Source organism: Phacochoerus africanus, chromosome 2 (genome assembly GCF_016906955.1).
Source record: "Phacochoerus africanus isolate WHEZ1 chromosome 2, ROS_Pafr_v1, whole genome shotgun sequence".
Taxonomy (NCBI): Eukaryota; Metazoa; Chordata; class Mammalia; order Artiodactyla; family Suidae; genus Phacochoerus; species Phacochoerus africanus.
The window spans coordinates 30,922,103-30,946,732 of record NC_062545.1 but is presented as its reverse complement, the minus strand read 5'-3'; the positions used below and the strand labels follow the sequence as shown (position 1 = coordinate 30,946,732).

Sequence of the window (24,630 nt, the reverse complement as noted above, 5' to 3'; positions counted from 1 at the left end):
GAAAATTCGCCCATTGATTTGTATTAAAGGTTTTCAATACTATAACTGATTGTTATGTAATACTTTGGAGCAAGAGTCAGCAACCTTTCCTGGGAAGGCAGTGAATATTTTCAGGTTCTTTGGCCATGAAGTCACAATCAGAACTAGTCAATTCCATAACTGTAGTGTGAAAACAACCATCAACAATACCAAACAAATGAACGTGGCTGTGTTCAATAAAACATAAGGTATGGAGACTGAATTTTGAATTTCAAATAATTTTCATGTGTCACAGAGCATTAATCTTTATTTTCTTTTTCTTTCCTTGTTTTGTTGGGGGAGGGGTGGGTCACAGCGTATAGTGGCTTGATGTGGGATCTCAGTTCCAGACCAAGGATTGAACCCAGGCTACAGTGGTAAAAGCTGAGTCCTAAGCACTAGACCACAAGGGAACTCCTTGACTTTCTTTTTCAAAACATTTATAAATATAAAAACCTTTCTTAGTTCACAAGCGATATGAAACTGGTGAACAGACCAGATTTGATAAATGTCTATTTTAGAGTCACCCTATTAATTTGCTTACAGGCTAAGAGAGGCAAAGCCCTGAATAGTCAGTAAATCATCCCCAAAAAGCACATGAAAAATGTTACGGCCCTGGAGCAGATTCCCAGATGTAAGCCAGCTGCCTTCTGGGATACGTTAGTGCTAGACTACACGCCACACCAACTGGCTGAGGGTGACTTCATTGATTTTTCTAATTGAGATATACAGCGTGGTCGAACCATTGCAAAATGAAGGCACTCTGAACAATCAGAGATGTTACAATTTTAGCAACAAATACATCACAATCGTATTATTTTAGTCATATAGCATTGTAATAGCTAACACACAGGGCTTCCCATGAGCCTGGAACTTGTTTAAGCACTTGAAATGTATTCATTTAATTCTCACCCAAAAATCCTCCCAGTGGATATAACTGTTGTTCTCATTTTACAGATTTTATCTTTCAAAATTTTGTCACGATGTATTTGGCTTATATGGTCGTGTGTGTGTCTAAACAAGAGAAGAATGTATTAGTAATTCGTTGAAATGATAGACCACAACCACTTATGATCAAGATCCCAGACCCCTTCTTCTTTTCATATCCATCATTTTTTAAAGGATCGAAAGTGAAAGAGAGAAAAGTATAAATATTCTACCAACTTAATGAGTACATAATAGTTATTATAACTCCGAGCATGACTCTCAGTACTTGTGCCACGAGGTCTGCTGAAGCACCTGATGCACTATCCCTCTCATATAACCTCCCAAACAGAGTGACAGTCAAGACAGGTCCAGACAGTGGCTTCAGGCTGAACAAGCGTCCATCACTTGACACCTAATTAAAACACAGGGAAGAGGACTGGGAATGACTTTCAGTTATACAACCCCACACCACATGCTTAAAATTCAGTACGATTGGATGAAGACACAATTTAAAATAATAGCTAGATTCTGTTCTGTCTGAAATATTTGAAATGGCACAGAGTACAAGAAAATAAATGGAGGCACTCATTCATTCCCGTTATGACTCAGCGGAAACGAACCTGACAAGCATCCATGAGGACACAGATTCGACCCCTGACCTCACTCAGTGGTTAAGGATCCAGTGTTGCCATGAGCTGTGGTGTGGGTTGCCGAGGCGGCTCGGATCCCAAGTTGCTGTGGATGTGTTGTAGGCCAGCGGCTACAGCTCTGATTAGACCCCTAGCCTGAGAACCTCCATATGCCACTGGTGCGGCCCTAAAAAGATAAAAAAAAAAAAAGAAATAGAAAAAGAAAAGAAAAAAAATGGACCTATGGAATTGGCACTGACTCATTTATTGAAATTCTTGTAATCAATTTCCTATCATTTACTTACCTGAGAAAATATCCCATGAGTTAATGAACATAAAACTGGGAATTTGAGAATATATAAGAGCGAAATCTTGTTCTCTCAGACAAGACAAAGACCCCTCCAAGTGGTCAGGAGGGGACTAAGTGGGGTGAGGTTTGAGCTGAGGCTCTATCATCCCTGACACTCATTCACTACAGCGCCTCAACCTGTGCATTGTTCCCAACTCCCACAGCAACGATTTCCACCAGCAAAGGGGAGCGAGAAGGGATCCTGCAGGAAAAGTCAGCAGGAGAAAGTGACCAGGCAGAGCATTGTGCAGTAACAAATGATTTCTTGCATATTTAAAAAAAAAAAAAAGTGTTTTGGAGTTCCTGCTGTCATGCAGGGGTATAAAAATCCAATTGGAGCAGCTCAGGTCACTGCAGAGGTGTAGGTTCAATCCCATCCCACCCGGTGCAGTGGGTTAAAGGATCAGGGCCTGCTGCAGCTCCCGTGTAGGTCGCAGCTGTGGCCCAGATTCAATCCTTGGCGCAGAGAACTTCCATATGCTGTGAGTATGGCCATAAAATTTTTTTAAAAAGAGAAGAAAGAAAGAAAAGAAAAAGTTTTGCTTTCTTTTTTCTTTTCTCTTCTTTCTTTCTTTTTTTTTTTTTTAGGGCCACACCTGCAGTATCATGGAGGATCCCAGGCTAGGGGTCGAATCGGAGCTACAGCTGCCAGCTTATGCCATAGCCACAGCAATGCCAGATTCAAGCTGTGTCTGCAACCTACACCACAGCTCATGGCAATGCCGGATCCTCAACCTACTGAGCAAGACCAGGGATCGAGCCTGAGTCTTCACGGATCCTAGTCACATTTGTTAACCACTGAGCCATGACAGGAACTCGTAGTTTTGCTGTCTTGCCAATTCAGCCACTGTCAGAGTCTCCTTCAGATATTCCTTCTTTCCTTTTCTCCTGTGGCCACGCTGGGCCTTTATTCACACCATAAAGAATTCCGTTTACCTTCCCTGGACACTCCCTCCCCAGTAAAACAAAAAAACTTTGGTGACCCTGGTTCTGAAACTCCTCTTGGGTCATCTTTCCACGTGACAGACCTCAAAGGGCCCAGCCCCCTCCCTGTAATCTCCACAATAAGATATATTTCTTTATTCTCAACGACACACTTATTATTACCAAAGGGATCTCCAGACAAGAGAGTCTGCTTGCTCAGGGTCTTTGTTGATCCCTCAGGACAATTTTACTCTTTCCACACGAAGATTTTTCACGATATTTGTAAGCACTTGGGCAGATTTTCTGCTCAAAAGTTGCTTCCTCTTACATAAAATGAGTCGGCAATATTAAGCAAAGAATAATCGTACCTGAAATTCTCCAGGTGCAAGCTGTATGTCACTCAGCAACACCTCAGGGAACACATACTGGGTTCCAAAAGTGCCACTGAGGGAGAACATTTCAAACCTGGTGGAAGCAGTTTCCACCGAGTCACCACAAGAGTGTAAGTCCATTGTTTTACACTTCAACAAAGTACAAATCTAGGAACATGAAAGGAAAACAGTGAGTCTTAGGAAAGCGAGTTGAAACACTCTCTTGACCTAGAAAAAAAGGCTTATACCCCTTTGTTTATAATATTTTTTATACTATTACTTCCTCATGAGATTAGTCTGGTTCTTTGCTGAATACTATTGCAACCAGTGATAAAAATAAAGGACTTCAGACCCTAGTGCCTCCCACAGTTCCCTGTAAACTGATTAAACCACGTAAAGAAACAATCAGATCCTTGGTCCATAGCCAGGAACAATTATACCCTCATTATTCTCAAGTTAGCAATGCTTTTAATAATCAAGAGTGTGCAATTATTTTCAAAAAGGTTTAACTTAGATACCTGTTTGATTTCCACTTCCTTACTGTCCATGAGTATTCTTTTTAAGTTCCCCTTTATTTCTCAATTGTATTTGCAAGTTCCTATTCTTCTGTTTATTTCCTGCCTACACAGGAGCTTCAAAAGCTTCCATCTTTAGCCCACTGTTCACTGTTTATTAGTCAGCTTTTGCAATTCATACTTTATTCTGCTGATTCTCAAAAAAATATTTCTAAATCTAGTATTTCCCTTAAGTGTCAGACCCATATATGCAACAGCCTATTGGATGGCTCCAGCCAAATATCCCCAAAGTACTTGAAAACCAGCACATTCAGGAGTTCCTGTCATGGCTCAGGGGTTAATGAATCCAACTAGGAACCATGAGGTTGTAGGTTCGATCCCTGGCCTTGCTCAGTGGGTTAAGGATCCTGCATTGCCATGAGCTGTGGTGTAGGTTGCAGACGCGGCTCGGATCCCGCGTTGCTGTGGCTCTGGCGTAGGCTGGTGGCTACAGCTCCAATTCGACCCCTAGCCTGGGAACCTCCATATGCTGCGGGAGTGGCCCAAGAAATGGCAAAAAAAAAAACAAAAAACCCCCAGCACATTCAAAGCTTAACTGAGCATTTCCCTTACTGCCCCTCAGTTTGCTCCTCTTCTTGAATCCTGATCTGTCAAATCATCACATTCACCCAGACACTCTTGCCTAACCACTCTGCCTTCCTATTTCATGTCAAATTAGTTACTAAGTTTAGTTTTCTAAATATTTCTTGACTCCATACCCTGCTTTCCTTCCTACTAACATAATCTTGATCCGGATCCTAATAGGACCGTTTTAATAATCTATAGTCATGTTTGCCTCTGGTTCCATTACCCACAGTGCAACCAAAATATCTACTCAGAAATGGATGTGATCACGCCATTCCCTCACTGAACACCTTCCAACAGAAAACCACCCCTGATGGAATAAAGTCTGAATGTTAGGAATGACAGGTAAGATAGAGTTCTGCCTCTATGTGTATCTTCTGTGCATCCTTGTTTCTTACACTAAGCATTAGTGACGTGCAACTGCCTGCTTTTCCCTGCATACCCTGTTTTTTGACATATCCACACCCTTGCTCACGCTCTTCACTCCACCCAGAATTCCCTCCTACTTTTTCACCCGAATAAAATGGTATAAGCTCATCTATCACCTCCTCGGAAACTTCCCTAGATCCCCAAATTAGGCTAAGTGCAGTTCTCTAGTATTCCTACAGTGAAAGGTGCCTTCTTTGTTCTATCCCATGCCAACCTGTAAGGAAGTTATGTTCCTATGTCTTTCTCCCTTTCTAAATTCCTCAAGAGGAGGGTCCATACTTATTCATCTTCCTCTCATTAGCATCGAACATACACCTGGTATATATTCGGCCGTCAATGTTTGCCAACAGGAGCAAAGCACTGATGGAGAGTGCTTATCATATAGCAAACAAAATGTTACACAGTGGGTCTAGTTCCAGCACTCAGAAGGCTTTCAGTCTCAAACAAGCACGTACATAATTGGACATGATATGTCTGTGGTAAAGTTAAGCATAGGCTGTCTGGGTGTATATAAAAGAGGTACCTAAGCCAGCTGGGGAGTGGGAGCATCAGGGAAGCCTTCTTGGTGAAGTAATATCTACTGGGCACTATCAGTGATGAGTAGCTGGGGGCCATCAGAGATTTTAAAAGCAAAAACTTGTGTAAACATCCAAAGGTTCTACTGATGCTGACACATGGGAGATGGGAAATGTCTCAGTATGACAGGGGGCCCAGGGCACATATGGGTAGAAATGAGACAAGATGATAGAGAGTAGGAAAGGGCACATATTAAGACTTCATATTGGAGTTCCCATTGTGGCGCAACAGAAACAAATCCAACTAGGAACCATGAGGTTGCTGGTTTGATCCCTGACCTCGCTCAGTGGTTAAGGATCTGGCTGTGAGCTGTGGCGTAGGTCACAGATGCGGCTCGGATCCCGAGTTGCTGTGGCATAGGCTGGCAGCTGTAGCTCTGATTTGAACCCTAGCCTGGGAACCTCCATATGTCTCGGGCGTGGCCCTAAAAAGCAAACAAAAACAAAAACAAAAACAAAAAACAGACTTCATAAAATGAGTTTAAACCTGAAACTAACACAATGTCCTAAATCAACTCTACTTCAATATTTTTACATGAATTTAAAACAAAATTCCAAATAATTTGAAATAAGAAAAAATAAAAGACTTCACGGGTCTTTTATGTTAAGGAATCTGATTTGCCAATGAGAAAACAGTGAAGAATTTTAAGCAAGAGAGAGAAATAATCAGAAATGGCTTTCCTTGATTTTTGTAATCATAGCGTAGGGAATAGATTGGGTGGAGCTGCAACAGGAAGCCCTATTGGGAGGGTACAGCAATCACCCAGGTGAAATAGGATGGAAACCAGATCAAGGAAAAGAAGAACAGAAAGAGAGGAACATGGAAGCTTCTTGTTTTTAGTGGCCATCTCAACAGGCTAGAATAGCTCCTTTATGTCAAGTGTTGTCAGATATATAAATTTTTGCAGTTATCCTACTGTACATCTCAGAGGTCCACTGTATATGTCTCCAGGACATACTTAGTGGGAAATTGTCTATAAAACAAAGTAGGCATTAGTGACCATGAAAGGGAAATGGCTTAATATGTTCAGGCAGGAAGTATTAGAGATTAAATGCTAATTAAACTTATCTGTAATTTGATTAATATACCATTTTAAGCAATGATACTACAAATAAATGGTCTATCTTTTTCCCAACAGTTTTAAATGGGACTGACATCTAAGACTGTAATTTTAGCAAATAAAATTCAGAATCCCCAACTAAATTTGAAATTCAAATAAACCACAAAAATTTTAGTATACGCATATCCCCCAAAGTGGGACAGACTTATAATAAAAACAGTTCATTGTTTATCTCAATGAAATTCAAATTTAACTGGGTGTTCTGTAATTCCGCTGCCACCAAAACAATCATTACCTGTAAATAATAGCTCCCTTCCACAGTATGTAGTCCATCGAACGCCCCTAGTGCATAAACTTCGTCTTCTCTCTTCTCAAGCATCCTGTAACTTAGTTGACAGCAGAGATCTTTCTGACAAACTGTGTAATTTCCTGCAACTCCTTTGAGCTCCAAGAAGGTGAACTCATCAAAAAAGACAATGCTTTTAAATTCCTGGTTTCCCACTAAGGGGGCTGGTAAACCACTGGCATAAGAAGTCCAATTCACTGCTGGGCGGTGTGGGTGGGAGTCCAGTTGTGAGAGGAGGAGTTTTCCCTCCTTTGTCTTCATATCGTAATGAAATGCTCTTGGAGAATCAGGTGCATAGATGCCACTTCCTGGAAGTGAAAAGTTGGAGATGACATTTAAAATAGCAAAGTAACCAAGGATTGCATTGTTGTCATTCTAAGATCATATTAACATTTACTTCCTCTAAGCTCTATATTTCATTAGTTTCAGTAACATGTTGAACCTCTTCAGTAATACAAAGACAGACAGGTGAGATAAAATCCAATAGAGGATGACACGAAGAAGCCAAGAAGAGAGCGTTTCACACTAGAAGTGGTGAATTTTTTTGTTCTCTTTTTGCTTTTTAGGGCTGCACTCGCGGCACGTGGAGGTTGCCAGGCTAGGTGTCTAATTGGAGCTGCAGCTGCCAGCCTACGCCATAGCCACAGCCACGGCAGGATCCGAGCCACATCTGTGACCTACATCACAGCTCATGGCAACTCCAGACCCAAGAAGTGGTGAATTTGGAGAAAAAGAAAAGTGTGCATTCAAGCTGAATAAAACTAAGTACATTTATGAAACAATTTAGGTTGAGATTTATTCTCTAGCATGTCACCAGCTAGATATGCAAGCATTAAGAGCTGGAAAACATTGTATTAAGGAGTAAATGTTAGGGAGTTCCTGTCGTGGCACAGTGGTTAATGAATCCGACTAGAAACCATGAGGTTGCGGGTTCGGTCCCTGCCCTTGCTCAGTGGGTTAACGATCCGGCGTTGCCGTGAGCTGTGGTGTAGGTTGCAGACGCGGCTCGGACCCTGTGTTGCTGTGGCTCTGGCGTAGGCCGGGGGCTACAGCTCTGATTTGACCCCTAGCCTGGGAACCTCCATATGCTGTGGGAGCGGCCCAAAGAAATAGCAAAAAAAAAAAAAAAAAAGAGTAAATGTTAGCTAGAAATGATTTTTCTTCCCCTTTTTGATCCCATCAAGACTGTAAATCTTTTTTTTTTTTTCTTAATGGCCACATCCGAAACATCTGGAAGTTCCCAGGCCAGAAATAAACCTGAGCTGCAGCTGCAAACTACATTCTAGCTGCAGCAATGCCTGATCCTTTAGCCCACTGCATAGGGCCAGGGATCGAACCCATACCTCCTCAGCAACCCAAGCCACTGCACTCAGATTCTTAACCCACTGCACTGTAGCGGGCACTCCAAGCCTGTAAATCCTAAAAATTACACATTACCTGTCATTTTTCTTAAGGGGAAATGTATATTGGCTGCAAGGAAGTTGACTCTCATGCCCATAGCCCAAGCTGAGTGGAATTCAATAGCTGTCAAATGTGGCAAAACATTCATCCAAGCTGTCGGGAAGAGTATGGTGTCCACCTGGAAATCTTTCACCAGAGTCACAGCGGGATCATGGAAGAGAATATCAAAGCACGTGAAAATGCCAAATCTTCCAAAGGTGGTGTCAAAAGTCACGATCTCGGGTTCCTTGGGTGCGTCGAATTGATCTTCACCCAAGAAAAGGTTTTGCTGCAAGAAATAGAAGATGATGGGGGAAAATGTCTTTTAAGACATTGACCTGGATGTCATTGCATCTTAAAAAGCACAAACTCACATTACACAGTGCCAGTTTCTTCTAGAACCACTGTCTCCGCAGGGGAAGCGTGTTAGAGAATCAGAGACTATTACGCTGATAGGAAATTTTGGTTCAATATCCATATTTGATGAATACGTACAGGGGAATCCTTATTTATTAAAACGTTCTGGAATATTAAACACATAAGAGTGAAAAAGATAACTTCTATTGGTCAGGAACGCTCTATTTTCTGCAACCAAAGAACTTTCTTTGCTCCTTTCCCTTTACATACAAGGCTCTCTGGTAGAGGCTTTCATTCCAGACTTGACGTTTTGCCAGAGCATGGAATTAAGTCCAAAAGGCAACATTTTATTTTAATGCAAGTAGCTCCTACGGATTCTTACAGACTCTTAAAAGACACACTTTGTATTCTCAAATGTAAAGGAAACTTCCTTTTTTAGGACATATTTTTAGGACCTCACCATACCGAAGAATCACTACGTTCTATGTTCTATGCTTCCTTTCTATTCTGCATTTAAAATATGCTTATAGATACCAACACAGGGGATTTTCCCTTTTTGTCCATTTTATTTTGTTAGGCATTCAGTAACTGAATTATTTGCAAATGGATTTTACCTTATGATAGCGTGCCACCAGTCTGCCCTCAGAATCAAACACCACATCAGTGTTGTACTGGTAACGGCCGTCATGGGGACAATCAGGGTCACTGGCATTGCATGGCTTCTTGTCCCCAATATTTGCCACAATGTAGATGGAGTTGTCCCTGGCCAGGCAGCTGAGTCTTTTTTGTACTGGAGTGTGGCCAAATCTGGTATGTGTTCATTTGGAAGAGGTTAAAAAAAAAAAAAAAAACCCAAGCTTAGCTTTTAATAAAATTCAGAAACATACTTCCTAAACTTAGGTGATATACCCAAAAATAAATTCTAAATAGCATAGATAGGGGATTCCCATTGTGGCTCAGCAGGTTACAAACCCGACTAGTATCCATGAGCCATGATCCCTGGCCTCGCTCAGTGGGCCAAGGATCCGGCGTTGCTGTGAGCTGTAGTATAGTCGCAGGTGTGGCTTGGATCTGGCATTGCTGTGGATGTGGTGTAGGTCGGCGGCTGCAGCTCTGATTGGACGCCTAGCCTGGGAGTTTCCATATGCTGTGGGTGCAGTTCTAAAAAGCAATAAATAAACAAAAACAAATAAATAAATGGCATAGATAGAAGGGAAGGATTTAAACAAGAAGAGACTTTAAAGGAAGTACATGCTTGTGGGAATTTGGTTGTAGAGAAATATTCAAGGATAAGAGTCCAGGTCATGTATTTTTTTTCATAGCATTTATCATCATCTATAATCATTTATTGATTTATGCGTTCGTTTATAATATATGTCACATCTCATAGATAGATGGGGCAAAGATACATATGTCCTGTTCACTGAACCTGTGCCTGAAAGAGAAGAGGCATTAAAAATATTTTGTAGGAGTTCCTGTCATGGCTCAGTGGTTAACAAATCCGACCAGTAACTGTGAGGTTGTAGGTTCAATCCCTGGCCTCGCTCAGTGGGTTACAGATCCGGCATTGCCATGAGCTATGGTGTAGGTCGCAGATGCAGCTCAGATCTGGCATTGCTATGGCTGTGGTGTAGGCTGGTGGCTACAGCTCTGATTAGACCCCTAGCCTGGGAAACTCCACATGCCACGGGTGCAGCCCTTAAAAAAAAAAGTATAATAGCTGAATCATATAGTAGTTATACATATTTTTCATTTTTTAAGGAAACTCCAAACTATTTTCCATAGTGACTGCACCAATTTATGTTCCAGAAATAGTGTGAAAATGTCCCATGTTCTTTTCCCCATATTCTCTTCAGCATTTGTTACCTCTCATCATTTTGATATTCACCATTCTAAAGGTATGAGGTGATATCTCAATGCGGTTTTGATTTGCATTTCCCCGATAATTAGCAATGTTGAGCACCTTCTCATGTACTTGTTAGTCATTTACATGTCTTCTTTGGAAAAATATCTATTCAGATGCTTTACCCATAGCTTAAGGATTTTTTCCTTTTTCCTTTTTTTTTTTTTGCTATCAATTGAATATGAGCTCCTTTATATGTTGATTAATATCTCCTTACCAAACATATGATTTGCAAATATTTTCTCCCACTGCCTTTTCATTTTGTTGATAAACCATTATGCAGGAGCCTTGTTAGCTTGTGTAGTTTTACTCATTTGGTGCTTATGCTTTTGGTGCCATAGCCAAAAAATCTTTGCCAAGACCAATGTTGAGGAGCTTTTTCCCCATATTTTCTTCTGGGAGTTTTTGGGTCTTATGTTTAAGTCTTTGATCTATTTCGAGTTAATTTTTGTGATGGTGTGAGATAAAGGTCAAATTTTATTTCTTTTGCATGTGAATGTCTAGTTTTTTCAGCACCACTTCTTGAAGAGACTTCCTCTTTTCATTGAGTATTCTTGGCTCACTTGTCAAATATTAGGTGCCCATGTGTGCATGGTTTATTTATGGACTCTTATTTCTGTTGCACTGGTTTTCAATCCATTTTTATGCCAATACCACACCATTTCAATTCCTATAGCTTTGTAATATAATTTGAAATCAGAAAGTGGGCTATCTCCAGATTGGTTCTTTCTTGAGGCTGCTGTTAGGATCTTTAGTGGTTCCACAGAAATTTTAGGATTGTTTTTCCATTTCTGTGAAAAACATAATTGAAATTTTGATAGGGATTGCATTGAGTCTACAGATGACTTTGGGAGTGCCCACTCTGGCACAATGGGATTGGTGGTGTCTTTGCAGTGCTGGGATACAGGTTCGATCCCTAGCCTGAAACAGGGGGTTCAGGATCCCATGTTGCCACAGCTGTGGCATAGATCTCAACTGTGGCTCAGTGGTTAACGAACCTAACTGGCATACATGAGGACGCAGGTTTGATCTCTGGCCTCGCTTAGTGGGTTAAGGCTCCAGCGTTGCCGTGAGCTGTTGTGTAGGTCACAGACATGGCCCGGATCTGATGTTGCTATGGCTCTGGTGTAGGCTGGTGGCTACAGCTCCGATTGGACCCCTAGCCTGGGAACCTGCATATGTCACCGATGCGGCCCTAAAAAGACAAAAAATACACACATATATATATCGATTAGTAGAGGGTTATTGAAGAATATCTGGAATGACTTTAATAACTGTTGAAAGAATGAAAATTTGGTGCCATCTGCTGGCAATATAAGCAAAACCATAGCAATCCACCACACAACATATCCTTGAAAAGAACAAGGATGCAAAACCACCTCTAAAAAAATATATTTTATAAAGCATTTACATAAAAAAGTGACCATTTGGAGTTCCCGTCGTGGCGCAGTGGTTAACGAATCCGACTAGGAACCATGAGGTTGCGGGTTCGGTCCCTGCCCTTGCTCAGTGGGTTAACGCTCCGGCGTTGCCGTGAGCTGTGGTGTAGGTTGCAGACACGGCTCGGATCCAGCGTTGCTGTGGCTCTGGTGTAGGCCGGTGGCTGCAGCTCCGATTGGACCCCTAGCCTGGGAACCTCCATATGCCGCGGGAGCGGCCCAAGAAATAGCAAAAAGACAAAAAAAAAAAAAGTGACCATTTGATAGTCCTCCCTTGTTTACTTCAATTAATATCTAAAAGTCACAAGTATAAACACAACTCAATGAACCACTCGAAAAGTATTTTACCCCATGTCTTTTTAAGTCCCCCGAAGTCATAGAAAATAGGTACATGTAATCTAGCGTTTTGGATTTCTAAAACAGTCCCAACTACATATATTCCTCCTGCCTGTATTAATCTTAAAAGTGCAGCATATATTCTGACATACTTCCATTGAAACTACATTTCTCAGACTGGTTGTAATACCCAGAAAAGTTCCAAAATTCTTTGTTAGACCACGTGTTCTGACTTGGAGTTTAAAAATGCATTTTGCTTCTGTGAGCCTGAAATCTGCTTCTCACTTACTCCATAATATTTGCCAAGCCCTTAATGTATGCAAATCTCTGTCCTAGGGCTACTGGGAACAGAAAATGGAGATGAAATGCAAGAATTAAAATGTATTTCCTAAGACTGCTTTCAGAGTGTTCAATCCCCAGATATAATAAGCACTGTCGATTATTGAAGACATTTACTCACTTTAAAAAAGTACACATTGGAGTTCCTGTTGTGGCACAGTGGTTAACAAATCCGACTGGAAACCATGAGGTTGCAGGTTCAATCCTTGGCCTTGCTCAGTGGGTTAAGGATCCAGCTTTGCTGTGAGCTGTGGTGTAGTTCGCAGAAGCGGCTCGGATCCCACGTTGCTGTGGCTCTGGTGTAGGCTGGTGGCTACAGCTCCGATTGGACCCCTAGCCTGGGAACCTCCATATGCTGCAGGAGTGGCCCAAGAAATGGCAAAAAAAAAAAAAAAAAAAGACAAAAATAAAATAAAAATAAAAAAGTGTACATGAAATACTCAACAAATATTTGTTGGGTTCTTACACTACACAAAGCACTATGCTAGATAAGTGGGCATCTAGAGAAAGGGCATTCTAGGCAGACCTGTCCAAGTGAACAGTGTGGGAGATTCAGTATAAAACATGGCTGGTGCACTTTGAAATCTTCTAATCTTACTGGAGAAAACGTGTATGCGTACAAAACCCTGAAACAACAGTATGACTAGTATGCAGTAAAATATCAACATGCTTTTTCATCCAAACTAGATAGTTAGGCAAGTTTTTTGTTGTTGTTTTTTATTTTTGTGGGTTTTTTGTCTTTTGTCTTTTTAGGGCCGCATCCGTGGCACATGGAAGTTCCTAGGCTGGGAATCCAATCGGAGCCATTGCCACCGGCCCACCCACTGCCACAGCAATGCCAGATCCGAGCTGTGTCTGCAACCTACACCACAGCTCATGGCAACGCCGGATGCTTAACCCACTGAGCGAGGCCAGGGATTGAACCTGCAACCTCATGGTTCCTAGTCGGATTCTTTTCCGCTGCACCACGATGGGAGCTCCAGCAAGTTTTTTTTTTTTTTTTTTTTTTTTTTGACTGTTGACTAATGATTGACTCTTTAATCAGGCCACATCACCTTGATCATAGGTGCAACTGTATTAAAGCTTGTACAAGGACTCCCATATACACACATAATGGAGTACCCAGTATGTAGGAAACAGTCAATGAAAAGAAAAGTCTCTCAGGAAATCTACAAGGTTTCTTCTGGGAGGCAATGAAACTTTCTAAGCCAAACTGTTCCTCTCAGCCTCTGGGATCTCTCAGAACTGTCCCGTATGCCCAGTGGTAATTATCAGCCCACTGCCACGATGCCTTGTAACAGCTATTTCCTCTACTTTATTCAGGTAGCTTCTACTTTGTTTTTGTATGTAAACAGTCTTGTTTTTTAATTATATAAGATATTAACAAGAAACCTCAAATCTTCCCAGAAGCATGTGAAGTATAAGTGCTAAATAAATATGATTAAAAAGAGAAATAATAAGGGTCTGTTCCCATAACACCCAGGCTCAGTGGTGTTGGCAGGCTCCCCAAAAGAGTGGTGACTTTGAGAAAAGAAAGGAATCAGCTTTGGACCTTTCAAGCAAACTCATCAAGATGTGATATCTGATTGTATGTGAGAGATAAAGGAGCAGGACTTTTCTTTTTTGTTGTTGTTGTTTTGTTTTTTTTAAAGCCACCCCCGGGGCACATGGACATTCCCAGGCTAGGGGGTCTAGTCGGAGCCGCTGGCCTACGCCAAAGCCACAGTAACTCAGGATCCAAGCCTCGTCTTTGACCTACACCATAGCTCATGGCAATGCTGGATCCTTAACCCAATGATGGAGGCCAGGGATCAAACCCGCAACCTCATGGTTCCTAGTTGGATTCATTAACCACTGGGCCATGAGGGGAACTCCAGGAGCAGGACTTTTCTCTTTCATACATATGTGTGTGTATATATATATACATATATATAAATATATATATTTTGCTTTTTTAGGGCTGCAGGTGTGGCATGTTAGTTCCCAGGCTACGTACATGTACAATCGGAGGTACAGCTGCCAGCCTATGCCACAGTCACAGCAATGTGGGATCCGAGCTGTATCTGTGACTATACCACAGCTCATGGCAACACCAGATCCTTAACCCACTGACTGAGGCCAGGGATGGAACCTGTGTCCTCATGGATACTAGTTGGGTTCATTACCACTCGGCCACGACAGGAACTCCTATATATTTTTAATGGCCACCCCCGTGGCATATGGAAGTTCCTAGACCAGGGACTGAATCTGAGCCACAGCTGTGACCACACCTCCACAGCAGCCTAAGCTGCTGCAGTTGGATTTTTTTTTTTTTTTTTTTAAGGGCTGCACCTGTAGCATACAGAAGTTCCTAGGCTAGGGGTTGAATCAGAGCTGCAGCTGCCAGCCACAGCCACATCAATGAGGGATCTGAGCCTCATCTGTGACCTTCACCACAGCTCAAGGCAACACCAGATCCTTACCCCACTGAGCGGGGCCAGGGATCTAACCCATACATCCTCGTGGATATTTGTCGACTTTGTAACCTGCTGAGCCACAATGGGAACTCCTGCTGGCGGTTCTTAACCAACTGTGCCATTGTGAGAACACCTCTATCTCTTACATTCAGTCTTTTATATCTTAGATTCCATCTTTCAGCAAAGCCTGTCAGAGCTACCTTCAGACTTTATTTGGAATCTGGGCATCTCTCAATACCCAGACTACTACCATCTTCATCCAAACACTATTATCTCTCTGCCTAGATTACTGCAATAGCTTTTTAACTCACCCTGCTTCTTTACTACCTACTTTCAGGAATCGATTCTCTGTGAGGCTGCTGGAGTGATCCTTACAAAACTGAAGTCAGAGCACGTCACTTCTTTGCTCAAAACTCTCCAAAGGCTACTTTCTCACTCAAGTACCAAAGTCCTTGTCACGGCCCCTTATGCAATCCTTGTATGGCCCACTTATGCAAGTCTTACGCAATCAGCGTCCTCCTGCCTGTTTGCCTTCCTGCTTCTGTCTCCTACCTTTCTACCTCCTCCCCGCCCCACCCCACATCATTTCCACACTAACCTTATTGCTGTTCCTAATATGCCAGACTTGTGCTCTGGCTATAGGGTCTTGGGATTTAGAATTCCTTTGGCCTGGAATATTCTTTCCTCAGATATCTGTATGACCTACTCCCTCACTTTCTTTGTCTCAAAGCCCTTGAATGACCTAAAGGTTTAAGTCCAATGCTTTACATTATATTCACCTTTCCTGCTTTTTCTCCATAACATTTATCTCTATCACATACCACATAGGCAGGTGAGTGAATGATAACTAAATAGAGAGATACCATTTTTTTTTTTTAATTTGGCTATCTTCACTAGAATATAAGCTCCAGGAGGACAGAGGTGTTTAGTTTTGTGTCTACCCCATAGCCCAGAACTGTGCCTGGGCAGAAGAGGTATTAAAAATTGGTCAGGAGTTCCCGTCGTGGCGCAGTGGTTAACGAATCCGACTAGGAACCATGAGGTTGCGGGTTCGGTCCCTGGCCTCGCTCAGTGGGTTAAGCATCCGGCGTTGCCGTGAGCTGTGGTGTAAGTTGCAGACGCGGCTTGGATCCAGCGTTGCTGTGGCTCTGGCGTAGGCCGGCGGCTACAGCTCTGATTCGACCCCTAGCCTGGGAATCTCCATATGCCGAGGGAGTGGCCCTAGAAATAGCAAAAAGACAAAAAAAAAAAATTGGTCAACTAAGTGCATACAAGGTATGGAGATACCATTAGTTGATGGAAGAATTGAAGAAAGGCTACCAGACTTCTTGAAATGGAACAGATGAATCACCCTGATGGGGACTTTCAGAAGGCCCTGGGAAGTTGGTTCTAGAGGAAGGTCATTCAGAAACAAAGCCACTTCATCATGGAAGTGATAATAGGGTGCATGCCCTTTAGACTGAAGCTCTGGCTTGGGATGTGGTTAAATGAGAAATAATGACAATGTCATGAAATATAAAGTAGATGATAAAGATGCAATATATTGAACTTTGTTAAAACCAAGGTGTCTCTACAAGCAAATATAGTTGTTAGTTTACATGGTTTTGAGAGCAGTTCCAAATGAGGAATTCCAACAATTTTAGCAATAGAGCATTTGGCAAGTGAGTTAACTGACATGGTTCTCTTGAATGTATAAGGTGTGTATTATTTTGCTTATATTGAAAGCAATAGTGCTACTTCTTTTTTTTTTTTTTTTGTCTTTTTCTAGGGCCTCACCTGCAGCATATGGAGGTTCCCAGACTAGGGGTCTCATTGGAGCTGTAGCTGCTGGCCTATGCCAGCAGCCACAGCAACACGAGATCCGAGCCTCGTCTGCGACCCACACCACAGCTCATGGCAACGCTGGATCCTTAACCCACTGAGCAAGGCCAGGGACCGAATCCACAACCTCATTGTTCCTATCGGATTCGTTAACCACTGAGCCACAGCAGGAACTCCGGATTCCATAAAAGTAATAGTGCTACTTTTTATCAGACTTCATATTTCTTATCCCAGGTTTGATTTAAACCACTTGACGTCGTTCTGCTATCTCGCCTCAATTATCACATTAAGCTTTGAGAATTTCATACACATGAATCTCACCCATATCTTATTGATGTGAAAGAAAAACTTCAGTCCTCAACTGACACTTGACTGTTTTACTATTCCCTTGCACAGTTTTAAAAGTACAGACCACCTAGGGAAACAATTTTGTTCACTGGTAAGGAGTCAGAAGAGTAGAGTTTGGGTAAGGTCCTTCTTCCAACCAACCACCGTGACCCTGACCAGGCCATGCTATCATCTCTCCAGATTCACTCCCTCAATGGAAATTCACATTGAATTTGATGAATTCTTTGTTACCTTACAGCATTGATGGCTATGATTTCATAATTCATATTCACTTTCCTAATAAACATTATCTGTAGGAGATAAAAATAATAAAACTATCTTGAAACTTAGAGGTGAGAGTGGATCTTATTCAGTGATCATCTACCAAGTTTTCCCAGAAAAAGTAAGTTCATGTTCATGAGCAAATTTTCACATGTTTCTTTACCTGTTGGGATTGGTACAAGGGATCCAGTTCACGTGAGGGTCTGGGATGTCCTCTAAGTATGAGTAAATAGATTCCCTGCTGAAGAAAAAGCCGTAAACACCATCTTCTGGAGTCACAATAATATGTGCACCCTGTTAAAAATAAAGCTAAATCAAAAGACTTTTCAAAGACGCCAACAATCAAAGAGAAAGCTGGTGAAAGGATGTGAATGGTTGAGACATAAACATGCAGGAGTGTTTTTTTTTTTTCCTTTTGCTTTCTATTTTTGTAATTTATTTTCTTTCCCCAACCACTTTCATTTTCAAATTCCACAGGCATCCTTTCTATGCAATGTTTTCATTCTTTGGTAGGCATTAATATTTTTTCAGGCTACACACAGGCTTGCCTCCCACCTCAGCTGTTAACTATAAACCTAGCTCTTCACAAATAAAGCCCCTCCCTGACCTTTGGTCAAACTGTTGTGCCCGAGTATGTCAGGACTGATTTATAACTCACACCTTCACTCCAGCCTTCCCTGCCTCATATCTGGAAAGTGTGATTCCTGCTTCTCAGAAGGGGGCTCGGACATGGTTACCTGAAGGGCGCCAGGCCCAGAGGTACGACCCGAGCTCACCTGGGCGCCTTTGGTGGGAGAATCACCCTGAAAGCTGCTGTGTGGCCTTCGAGAAAATACTTGGACTAAAGATGAAAAAGAATCTCAGAATTCTTTTTTTATTCTTTCCTTTTCTTTTTTGGCCTCCCAGGGCATATGAAGTTCCCATGCCTGGGATTAGATCCGAGCTGCAGTTGCAACCTATGCTTCAGCTGCCTAAACAGGGGATCCCTAACCCACTGTGCCTGTGTCCCAGTGCTGCAGAGATGCCATTGATACCACGGAGCCACAGCAGGAACTCCAGCATCTCAGAATTCTATTTTTTTTCCTGCTTTTTGCTTTTTTAGGGCCACACCAGAGGCCTACAGAAGTTCCCAGATTAGGGATCGAATTGGAGTTGCAGCTGCCAGTCTGCACCACAACCACAGCAATACAGGATCCAAGCTGCATCTGCAGCCTACACCACAGCTCACAGCAATGCCAGATCCTGAACCTACTGGGTGAGGCCAGGGATCAAACCCATGTCCTCATGGATACTAGTCAGATTCATTTCCACTGCACCACAACGGGAACTCCAGAATCTCAGAATTCTCAACAGCCTTTTATTTCTTTGTATGTAGAAGAATGTATGTTGATAGGTGTATGTTCTGTGCACATATCCACGACTCTCATCAGACTTCCTATTATCCTCATCTTTACCTGATCTACAAATAGCTTATTTAAACCGTATTCATTCAAATCACACACTTAATGCCTCTTTCAACTCAAGGACTTACCACATATTAACGGATATACTTCTGTCTCGTAATTAGAATAAAGTGTGAAGTATATAGTACATACTGTTCATCTGAGACAAGTTTCATTGCTTTGGTGTTACATATTAGGTAACCTAAACCTACAAACTCTCAAGATTAAAAAAAAAAAAATACACTGAGGCTACTAATACTTGAAGAATATAACTGGTCCCTGACCCATTTATCCTCCACCCGCCACCTGTAGCAGAAAAGAGCAACAAAACTGTTGAATTCACAGCCAGTTCCTCAAAGATCTGTTGCCACTTAATCATCACCATGCCGTCCTTTTCTAAACGTTTTGCTCTCACTATTAGGGATGCATGATAATGTTCTGGCTCTAAGAACTGGGAAGGGAGGACTCTGATTGTAAAGTAAGGTCTCAGCTCCCCTGACACATATGTCATTCAAAAGTTGAACCGACCCCGACGGTGATTCGGTCTCATCAGACCCCACCCTCTCTCTACCTAGAAGCCAGCACACTCAAGAAATTGTACCTGCTTTGCTGCTGACGTGATTGCGTCCTCCAAAAGATCCAGATTGCGGTTCATTAACATCAAAGCTTCTTCATGGGATACTGGTGTGAGGGGGGCATCAGGCAATATCACTGCATGTTCATAAACAGCGGCGATAAAGGTATCCAGGGAGCTGGCTTTTAAGACACAGAAAAACAGAATCGCCACATAAGCCAGCAACGGAGATGTGATCATGCTGAAGTCCAACAGTTGCTGAAAAACAAAGAGAACAAGCCCTGATATTTATAGAGTGAAAACGCAATAAATCACGTGGTTCCTAGAACTTAGTACTTTAAAAATAAAGGACAAAAGCTCACTTGAAGAAAGCTGGATGAAAACTAACAAGGAGCTACTGCACAGCACAAGGACCTATACTCAATATCTTGTAAAAATCTATAAGGGAAAAGGAGTTCCTGCTGTGGCTCAGGGGAAACAAATCTGACTGGTGTCCATGAGGATGCAGGTTCAATCCCTGGCCTCGCTTAATGGGTTAAGGATCTGGCATTGCCGTGAGCTGTGGTGTAGGTGGCAGATGCAGCTTGAATCTAGCATCGCCGTGCCTGTGGCATAGGCCAGCAGCTGTAGCTCCGATTGGACCCCTAGCCTGGGAACTTCCATATGCTGTGGTTGCAGTCCTAAAAAGATAAAAAAAAAAAAAACTATAAGGGAAAAGACTTTGAAAAAGAATATGTGTGTGTGTGTGTGTGTGTGTGTGTATCTGAGTCACTTTGCTGTACACCTGAAACAAACACAGCATTGCAAATCAACTACACTTCAATTTTTTTTAAAAAAAGAAAGTCTCATGGTTTTACACCATAGACATGTGTATGTAAACAGATATTATGTAACAAATGAACTTCCCTTTTTTGCAGGGGTTCGTAAGGATCAAATATGAAAATGCATGTATGACCATTTGCTAGGGTTGTCCTAAAAAAGTACAACACACTGGGTGGCTTAAACAACAGAAATGTACTGTCTTGCAATTCTGGAAGCTAGAAATTCAGAAGAGGAGTCAGTAGTGTTTCTTCTTCCTAAGGGCTGTTTGGGAAAGACCTGTTCATGCCTCTGCATTTGGCTGTCTTCTCCCTGTGTGCACATCTGGGTCCAAACTTCCTTTATTTTTAAGGACACCAGACAATGGGTTTAGTTCCCACCTTACTCTGTTCTGACCTCATCTGAACTAATTATATCTGAAATGATCTTATCTCCAAATAAGTTCTGAGGTACAGGTGGTTAGGACTTGAAAACATACAACTTTCTAGAATTTATACATTTTAGAACTTCAACCCATGGCAATGTATGTAATTTGAAGAATAAATAACTTTTCAATTTTTAAATGATTATTACTATCCTCAGGTGACTCTTTGAGCTTCATACTTTGTTCACTTTAGTTTCCTCAAAATGTGGAAGCCAGGACAAGGGGGAATATAAAAGGGTTACTAGTTGTCTATTCCTATGTAAAAAAATCACCCTCCAAAAGTAGAGGCTTCCAACAGCCGGTATATATTATCTAACATTTTCTGTGGGTCAGGAATCCAGGGGAAGCTTAGCTGGGTGCCTCCAGCCCAGGGTCCCTTGCTCAAAACAGGACTGGGGCTGGAGTTCCACTTGTGGCTCAGTGGTAACGAACCCAAATAGTATCCATGAGGACTTGGTTTTGATCTCTGGCCAGAATGTGTGGCCAGAATCTCTGGCCATGAGTGTGACTGTTTAAAAAAAAATAATGAGAGGGAGAACAAGAGGGAAAAAGAAGAGAGGGAAAAAATAAAAAATACAGGAAGAGGTCACAGATGAGGGCCTGGAATAAAGAAATAAATTTCATTTTATTTGTGAGTTAAGTACTACATATTTTCAGATTTAGAGAATTGGTGTTTATGATCATTCGTTTGGAGAGTTCGCTTAGGGTGGTATCTTTATAGCTCCATTTGTAAATGAGTATGTATGATTTTTTTTTGCTTTTTGCTTTTTTGGGTCACACTCTCAGCATATGAAAGTTCCCAGGCTAGGGGTCGAATTGGAGCTGCAGCTGCTGGCCTACACCACAGCCACAGCAATGCCAGATCTGAGCAGCATCTGCAACCTCCACCATAGCTCACAGTGAGAGGCCAGTAGAAAGAAAATCCCCCTCTTGGAAAAGGCGACACCCCAAATCACTCACGAGAAGCGGTCTTGATGCTAACAGCAAGAGGATTTTTATTCCAAGCGCGCTGGGGCCCACAGTCTTACGCCACGCAGGGGTAGACGACTGCGGCCCCGAGTGCGGAGTCAGGATAGTTTTTATGGGATTCACAACAAAGCCCGGGGTTCACAGCAAAGCTCGCGCTTCACAAACCAATCATTTCAAAATATCACAAACCAATCATTTTAAAACTTCGCGAACCCGTGCTTCGTGGACCAATTAGTTTTAATTTGTTCTGGAGTTACGTGTTTGGGCTTGTACCTGGGAGGGGGAGACATATTGTCGCCAAGATATATTTACCAGGATTTTCAATATTTTATGGCACAGCCGATCTTACTGGGGTCGGTTTAGCGATTAACTTCCCCTCCTTTCATCTTATGCAAGCAGCTTTACAGAAGCCAAACAAGCAGTTAGGGATCCTTCTCCCTGTTATCTCAAGCAGTTTCAAGAAGTTTCATACCTAGAGGCACGTACTCAGGGGCCTGTTTTCTCTTCTTTTTTTCCTCCACATAGTTTTGTACAGAACAGAAAGCAAGCCCTAAAACAGCAAGAAGTATGGTCTTTTACCTATAGGGAACAGGGTCTGGAATTCGAGGGCACTTAGAGCTTTTTATTAACTTTCTGGGTTCTGGGAGGGTTAGGTCGCATTTTCATCCTTTCAACAGCAACACTGGATGGTTAACCCACTGAGCGAGGCCAGGGATCGAACCCGAATCCTCATGGACCCTAGTGGGGTTTGTTAACCACTGAGCCATGAAGGGAGATCCAAAATATATTTTTTTTTTACTTCAGTACTATAGCAAATTTATTCTGTGGCTGCCAAAGTAACCAAGAGACCATGTTTGTCCAGTCTTCCTACATCCAGCCCCCTCTGCTTACTGACCCCCTTCAGGCTTTCCAGTCCCAGGCAAATGGGGATACACACACCTCGCAAGGATGCTGACCTGAAACACGCTACCAGCTATTTTTCCAGCAAAAGTGGGCTTACTTGGCATCAGCAGAGAATTGCCATTCAGGAGATGCAACCACGGTGAGCCTCGGCAAGGCAAGGGAAGGAGAATGCTTTTATAGAGAGGAAAAGGCAGGGTGGGGGTGGGGGTGGGGCAGCTAAACAAAAAGCCCAAGGCTTTTCACTGGCTGAGTCCTTGGCAGGAAGAAGGAAGGTGGTCTCCCCCCTTGTTTGGCTCTGTTATTGTCATGGGGCCTGAGATCTCCCCCTTCTGGTCTCCCACGACTCTGTTTAATTAAGGTTTCTATTTACTAATCTTGTACAAGGAGATGCCATCGTGACATAAGAACAAAGTATGTTCTGAAATAAAAGTTAAAACTGGAATGGGTCACTAAGAGACAAAGAGAATTACTTCTTTGATTTTAGTAGAATAAAAAGATTAAATAAGAAGCTCCTATGGTGTTCCCATTCTGATGTAACATGAGGCTCTAGTCATTGCTCAGACTTCTTTTCAGCCAAGAAGTCATTGCTCCTATCTCAACAAGAAAGAAACTGAACAAATGAAAAGCAGTAACTTTTTAGATATATCAGACAGAGAACTGAAGTCACAGGATGAGTCACTGTGGCCAGTTAGAGAGACAGGCTTACCTGCAGTAGAAGTCTCCTGTTGGAGCAAGTCTCCTGGTACGATCACGCCAACTTGTCTTGGACAAATCGCTGGAGGTTCAGTGTGGAAGGCTTGAGAGGTAAAAACTGGACAGGCTTGAGAGATAAAAACAGTATTGCAGGGTGCCAGCGGGGGTGGGGGGTGCGGTATTTCAGGAGCCCAGCCAAGATCTCTGAAAAATCAATAAAGGAATAAAACACCTTTTGCTTTGTACAGAAGAGGAAAAATACATCTACTTTGAAATAAGTTCAGGGCATTCTTTTCTCTCTCTCTTTTTTTTTCAGGGCCACACCCACGGCATGGGGAAATTCCCAGGTTAGTGGTCCAATCAGAGCTGCAGTCTACACCACAGCCACAGCAATGCCAAATCCAAGCTGCAAATGCAATCTACACCACAGCTCAGGGCAAAGCCAGACGCTTAAACCACTGAGAGGGGCCAGGGATTGAACCCACGTCCTCATGGATACTAGTCGGGTTTATTACCACTGAGCCACAATGGGAATTCCTGAATTCTTTTCTCTTAACCAAAGCCTGCCTTCAGTGGAAACAATTTACTAGAGCCTAACCTTCCTAGGAGACAGGAAAAAAAAAAAAAAAAAATCCCATCTTTAACCTTTTAACCCCATGCAGCCTGCCAGAACCAGCTACGGGGAAAGAGAAGATCGAGGTCACAGCCCAGGGGCACAAGCCCATTACAAGGTGGAGATTTAATCACTAGGCTATATAACCCTTTCCCTCCTCCCAGATTTACTACTACATCAACCTGGCATTTCTTTTCTTTTTTTTCTTTTTTTTTTTTAGGGCTGCAGCTGCGACCTACGCCACAGCTTGTATCAACACCAGATCCTCACTCACCCATTGAGTGAGGCGAGGGATCAAATCTGTTAGAGTGGGCAGATAGGCATCAGCAGAGAAGGGGGTCCTGGGGCCAGATAGCAGGAAACCACGCATCACACAAATGTGTTCATGGGTAGACAAAGAAAAGCCGGAACTACCAGACTGATAGGAAACCACACATTTTTGGGGTGATAAGTGCCCAAGCTGCAGACAAAGGAAGGTAGAAGAGGGCACGAATCTCCAGTGTCTGAATGGAACCCTGTTGCTCATTATGCCCTCCTTATAATAAAATTCTAATACAATTAGCTATGCAGATAAGAAGTACCCATTATACGTGGATGCCATGACACTTCCAATTAACCAACTAAGGACAAAAATCCCTCCTCCCTTCGGGAAGGTGGAGCTGGAATGAAAATTAAGGAATATGACCCCTAAACCCCACTTTATCAGTGAATATCCCACCTATACA

At 42.4% G+C, this 24,630-nt stretch overlaps 1 protein-coding gene across 2 annotated transcripts; it reads right to left on the bottom strand.

The window, feature by feature from the left end:
- Positions 1-23,559, bottom strand: LOC125114878 (pantetheinase). Of its 2 annotated transcripts, none has more exons than XM_047758495.1 (8): positions 23,306-23,559; positions 19,512-19,742; positions 17,632-17,762; positions 9,180-9,372; positions 8,206-8,497; positions 6,718-7,076; positions 3,216-3,386; positions 1-1,357 (listed from the first exon to the last, which is right to left on the bottom strand). In XM_047758495.1, the coding sequence occupies exons 2-8, from the start codon at positions 19,722-19,724 to the stop codon at positions 1,175-1,177; spliced, it is 1,542 nt and encodes a 513-aa protein (XP_047614451.1). In that variant the 5' UTR covers positions 19,725-19,742; positions 23,306-23,559; the 3' UTR covers positions 1-1,174. The 2 variants fall into 2 exon arrangements, with proteins under 2 accessions (XP_047614451.1, XP_047614457.1); XM_047758501.1 differs by lacking the exon at positions 23,306-23,559 and adding an exon at positions 22,697-22,768.
- Positions 23,560-24,630: the final 1,071 nt, after the last annotated feature.

Excerpts from the sequence above, each read along its gene's own strand:
- LOC125114878 (XM_047758495.1), bottom strand. The coding sequence starts at position 19,724 with ATGATCACATCTCCGTTGCTGGCTTATGTGGCGATTCTGTTTTTCTGT. Across the intron at positions 17,763-19,511 it reads TCACGTCAGCAGCAAAGCAG|GGTGCACATATTATTGTGAC; the intron begins GTACAATTTCTT and ends TATTTTTAACAG. Across the intron at positions 7,077-8,205 it reads CCCCTTAAGAAAAATGACAG|GAAGTGGCATCTATGCACCT; the intron begins GTAATGTGTAAT and ends TTTCACTTCCAG.